This window comes from Mandrillus leucophaeus, unplaced genomic scaffold (assembly GCF_000951045.1).
Source record: "Mandrillus leucophaeus isolate KB7577 unplaced genomic scaffold, Mleu.le_1.0 Scaffold612, whole genome shotgun sequence".
NCBI lineage: Eukaryota > Metazoa > Chordata > Mammalia > Primates > Cercopithecidae > Mandrillus > Mandrillus leucophaeus.
The window spans coordinates 1,812,117-1,818,116 of NW_012106609.1; the positions used below are offsets into that span (position 1 = coordinate 1,812,117).

Here is a 6,000-nt window from a genome sequence, read left to right on the forward strand (position 1 = left end):
TACCATGTTGGCCAGGTTGGTCTTGAATTCTTGACCTCAAGTGATCTGCCCACCTCAGCCTCCCAAAGTGCTGGGATTATAGGCGTGAGCCACTGCACCCGGCCAGTAAATTTTGATAACATGTATATTGTAAGGCCTGGTGAGACCACTAGGAACATAACTAAAAAAATACAATGAAAGATTAATTAAAGGAATTAGTATGATACACTAGAAAACATACATTTAATATAAGAAGGCAATACAGGAGAACCAAACCCCTACCCCCAAAAAACAAAAACAAAAACAGAAACAAAAACCCCAGGAGACATACATAAAAAACAAAAAGTATAATAGTAGAGAATGTCAGGTTGAATTTAAAAACACATGATTCAATTTGCTGTCTACATGAAACACACTTCAGATTAAAAGCTACAAAGGCAGAAAGTGAAAGGATGGAAAAAAAAAAAGTGTACCATGCAAAACAGTAGTCAAAATAAAGCTAGCGTGGTTATAGTAATCTGACACAAAAATGTCTTAGAGACAGAGAATGACACTTTAGAATAAGACTCAATTGGTCAGGAAGATGTAACAATTAAAAATGTATATACAGGCCAGGTGTGGTGGCTCACACCTGTAATCCCAGCACTTTGGAGGCCGAGGTGGACAGATCACTTGAGGTCAAGAGTTCAAGACCAGCCTGGCCAACATGGTGAAACCCCATCTCTACTAAAAATACAAAATTAGCCAGGTGTGGTGGCGTGCACCTGTAATCCCAGCTACCCAGGAGGCTGAGACAGGAGAATCGCTGGAACCCAGGAGGCGGAGATTGCAGTGAGCCAAGATTGAGCCATTGCACTCCAGCCTGGGAATCAGAGTGAGACTCCGTCTTTAAAAAAAAAAAAAAAAAAAGTATGTATACTTAACAAGAGAGCCTGAAAATATATGAAGCAAAAACTGACAGAACTGAAGAGACAAATAGAAAATTCAACAGTAATATTTGGAGACTTCAATATCTCACTTTCAAAAATGAATAGGACAACTAAGAAAAAGATTAACAAGAACACTGAAGACCTGAAAAGCACTATAAACAAAACTATAAGCTAATTAGATGGAACACATATCTACAGAACAAAAACTCCAACCAGAAACAGAAGGGTAACACATTTTCTCAAGTGATATATGGAATAGTCTCTAAGACCATATGTTGGTCCATAAAACAAGTCTCAATAAATTTAAAAGGATTAAAATAATACAATGCATGATCTCTGACCACAATGAAATGAAGAAACCAGTAACAGAAAAAAAATCTGGAAATACAGAAATACATAAAAATTAAACAAAATACTCCTGAATAACCAATAGGTTAAAGAAATAAGTGAAAAGAGAAAATACTTTGAGATGGAAATGCAACATATCAAAACTTACAAGATGCAGCTAAGGTAATGTTCAGAGGAAAATGTATAGCTGTAAATGTCTGTATTGAAAATGTTTTCAAACCACTTCCACTAATATTCAACACCTGTCTCTGTCTATCACATTACCCCATTTCAGTGCCTGAAACTCTCCTGTTTGTCTGCTTTTTTTTTTTTTTTAAAGACAGTCTCACTATCTTGCCCAGGCTGCTCTCAAACTTTTGCCCTCAAACAATCCTCCCACCTCAGGTCCGGAATAGCTGGGATTCCAGGTGGGAACCAGTGAGCCTGGCCATCTGCCCGTTTATGCTGTGCCCCCCCTGCATTAGAGCATAAGCTTTACAACAGGAGCTTACCATACTAGGCGCTTAATAAATATTTTCTGATTAACATGACATCAACATCTTTACTTAGAACTACCACTTATATTCATATAAGTATTAACTGTCTCTCCAAAATTCTATTTATTTAGAATCTTGTTATTTTTTAAAAAATCAATTGATTGAGACAGGCTCCCCAGACTGTCGCCCAGGCTGGAATGCAGTGGCATAATCATAGCTCACTGCAGCCTCAAATTCCTGGGTTCAAGTGATTTTCCCATCTCAGCCTCCCAAGTAGCTGGGACTACAGGTACACACCACACCTGGCTAATTTTAAAATTTTTTATAGAGATGGGATCTTGCTACATTGCCAGGACTGGTCTTGAATTCCTGGGCTCAAGCAATCCTCCTGCTTCAGCCTCCTTACAGGCGTGAATCACTGCACACAGCTAGAATATTATAAAGGACTCTCTGTCTTATCAGTTTATAAAATTTAGGATTCATTATAGTATTATCCTCTAAAAAATTTTTTTAAAAAATTTTTTATTGAGACAGAGTCTTGCTCTATTGCCCAGGCTGGAGTGGAGTGGCACGACCGCAGCTCGCTGCAACCTCTGCCGCTTAGGTTCAAGCGGTTCTTGCGCATCAGCCTCCTGAGTAGTTGGGACTACAGGTGCGCGCCACCATGCCTAGCTAATGTTTTTGTATTTTTAATAGAGATGGGGTTTTCCCATGTTGGCCAGGCTGGTCTTAAACTACTGACCTCAGGTGATCCTCCTGCCTCAGCCTCCCAAAGTGCCGGGATTACAGGTGTGAGCCACCGTGCCCAGCCTAGAAAAGTTTTCTGGTTTGGTTTTAAATAAAACTTCCCCAATCAAGATTTTCTTTTGAAATTACATATATATTTCTTTAAACTGTTATCAATAATCAAAAAAAGCAAATATGAAAAAAATCAGTCTTTTGAAACAAGTCAAATAGAATATAAAACTAAAATGAAATTAATATAAAAGAAGGAAGAGTTACACAACGGCTAAGCCAATGTTCATACATCTTTGAACTACATAATAAGAAATAATTTCCACCTGCTTAATTTTATGTTGCAGATTCTAGGGTACTAAAAGATAAGCAGTGAAATTACTACTATATAAATGCTTGAAGGAAAATGTATAATTCCTTAAACTATCAGAGCCTAAATTGTCAAGAGTAAAGATATCCAAATGATTAAAAATTTTTCAAAAAATAAACATTTACAATAGTGTTATTATAAAAACCACTTCTCTTGTAATGTGCAACTTACACCGTCTTTTTGTCCTGTCGAAGAAGTTTAGAAGAAAATTCACTTAGTACTTCAAGAAAAGCCAGATTAGGAGGTGGATACTCTTGTCCTTTCTGATTTTGGTATTTAAATGCAAACTCTATGCCATCCCTGAAGTGAAAGAAAATATCAACTTATTTATCCAGATAGTGTAGTTCTCTCAATTGGTTAACATTACACAAATATTTGTGAAGGTAGTAAAATCATCACAAAAGGTAGAAAAATCTGATAAATTCAAATAATAAACTAATGTGAATATATAGGACATATTTGTGTATATTTATAGTACGAAACTGTAAGGTGGGAAAAACATACAAAAAATAGCTACAGAGCAACAAAACTAAATTCCTATGTGTATTTTTTTTTTTTTTTTTTGAGACAAGGTCTCACTGTGTTGCCCAGGTTGGAGTGCAGTGGTGCTATCATGGCTCACTGCCTTGACTTCCTGGGCTCAGGTGATTCTCCCACCTCAGCCTCCCGAGTAGCTGGGACTACACGTGTGTGCCACCACACCTGGGTAATTTTTGCATTTTTTGTAGAGATGGGGTTTCACCACGTTGCCCAGGCTGGTCTCAAACTCCTGGGCTCAAGCAATTGGCCTCCCTTGGCCTTCCAAAGTGCTGGGATTACAGGCGTGAGCTACCGGCACCCAGCCCCCTATGTGTAGTTTTTAGAGGTAACAAGATACCCTGGAAACAGAATTAATAGATTGCCAGAATATTTGCTTCTTGGAGCTGGTAATGGTACCAAGCTGTGTACATTTACTAAAGATTTTCTGTTACTTCTGTTTTCACAATAATGAACCCCGAACCAGTTTTGTATGGTCTTAACAAATAATTCTGTAATTATTTTTTCAGAGACAGGGTCTCACTCTGTTTTCCAGGCTGGAGGGCAGTGGTACAATCATAGCTCACTATAACCTCAAACTCCCAGTCTCAAGTGATCCTCCTGGCTCAGCTTACCAAGTAGCTAGGACTGCAGGCACATGCCACTATGCCTGGCTCTTTTTTACTTTTTGTAGGAGACAGGGTCTTACTCTATTGCCCAGGCTAGTCTCGAACTCCTGGCCCCAAATGATCCTCCTGCTTTGGGCTCCCAAAGCACTGGGATTACAGGTGTGAACCACCACACCCAGCCTGTATAGTCTCTCAAACCCACTGTTTTCTTACTGACAGACCAGACAATAATATATTATTAAATTTTGCTTTCTATATTTTGTAAGATGAACAAATGGGTGGTTTAAGTTATTTCAAATTAAAAACGTCCTCCCAGTTTAGAATCTCTAAACTAGATAATCTCTAAAGTTATTGTAACTTAAAATTCTATCAATTGTCACTTTAAAAATGGGTCAAATAACAGTTATTTCATTAAAATTCAAGTAAACCAGATTCTGTATAACAAAGTGTTTATCTCACTCACTTGTGAAGTGTGGCAACTGCTTCTCGTGTCTTAATCTGGTCCAATCCAAATGTAAGGGCAAAGCGACGTGCCAGTTCTTTAATGCCACTGACATGGGCAGATGTCCTATCTAGGTTGGGACCTTGCTCTTGAACAAGTTCATTAAATAACTGGTAGAAAGAAAAAAAGAGGAAAAAACCTATAGCTCAGAATTTTAAAAATTTTATTTATTTTCAGAATAGGTAATTTAAAAATATGTAAAAGGTATAAGGTGAAAGGTTTCTCTCCTTGCATCGAACTTTAGCTACTCTGTTCCCTTTCTACAAATTGTCTATTATTAATAGCTTGAGTTAATTTTCATGCTAGTGGTGTGATTAAATGCAGACAGAAATTTGTTTCTAATAATAATTTAAAAAATACATTCTTTTTAAATTGAGAGAGCCTTGCTCTGTCACGGAGGCTGGAGTGCAGTGGTGCAATCTCAGTTCACTACAACCTCCACCTCCCGGGTTCAAGTGATTCTCATGCCTCAGCCTCCCGAGTAGCTGGGATAATAGGCGTGTACCACCATGCCCATCTAACTTTTCGCATTTTTAGTAGAGATCTTGGCCAGGCTGGTCTCAAACTCCTGTCCTCAAGTGATCTGCCTGCCCTGGCCTCCCAAAGTCCTGGGATTACAGGCATGAGCCACCACACCTGGCCAAAAGAACGTATTTTGAGATGGGAAAAAGAAATGTATTTATAGAAGTACACTATATATTTATAAACATCTGTTCTTTTTGTTATTGTTTTTACAGGAATGACAATATATGACACACAGGGTTAAGAGGTTTGTTTTTTCACTTATTATATTTCAAACAAGAACATTATATAAAAGAAGACCATTTGCATACATGGGGCTATGATTTTTCCCATCCAGTAACAAGATACACCAAAAAGTTCTTAAGCTGGGTGGAGTTTTATAAATTGCATATCTGTTAGCTATTTTCTGTGAAAATAACAAAAACAGAACCCTGGACGTAATATACAAGCAATCATCATTCCACAAATCTAAAAACTTAATTGCATCTGTAGACATCGACCTTTCCTTCTGTTATGAAGGGTGAACTGTCCAGACTTTCATCTAAAGCCACTCCCTCCTATGTATTAGACAAGAAGGCAGTATATAAGGTTTCACCTGCTCAATAGTTTTGCTCTTGTGTTTACGGCTCTCTCCTGCCTCCTAAACTATTCCTTCCGTACTAGATGCATACATCTTAAAAATACTCTTAACTTCTTGACCCCATTTCCTCTGCCAGCTACTAACCCATTTCTCTGATTCCCTTTATAGCAAAGGTCCTGAAGAGTATTGTTGACATTTCTTTTCTTCAGTTCCTCACCTCCCAATCTCTCAATTCTAATCACACCTGATTTACTGAAATAGCTCTTGGGTGCTAATATGTTCTGCACCTTTTTAGTTTTCTTCAGCAATAGATTGGCCTGAACTATTGGCTGTGTCATTACTGAAGGAATAGTTCTTCCAGGGACTTCAAATTTATTCACAGATAATTGTTTATAATTTTTTTTTTTTTTTTTT

At 37.8% G+C, this 6,000-nt stretch overlaps 1 protein-coding gene across 2 annotated transcripts in view; it reads right to left on the reverse strand.

Annotated features, from left to right (window-relative positions):
- Nucleotides 1-6,000, reverse strand: part of STAG1 (stromal antigen 1) — a 306,806-nt gene that overhangs the window by 18,634 nt on the left and 282,172 nt on the right. For both annotated transcript variants that reach the window (XM_012000038.1, XM_012000037.1), the window contains exons 26-27: nucleotides 4,446-4,594; nucleotides 3,009-3,137 (exon numbers count right to left, since the gene is read on the reverse strand). In XM_012000038.1, coding sequence (XP_011855428.1) covers nucleotides 3,009-3,137; nucleotides 4,446-4,594 — 278 coding nt within the window. The remainder of the gene's footprint in view (nucleotides 1-3,008; nucleotides 3,138-4,445; nucleotides 4,595-6,000) is intronic.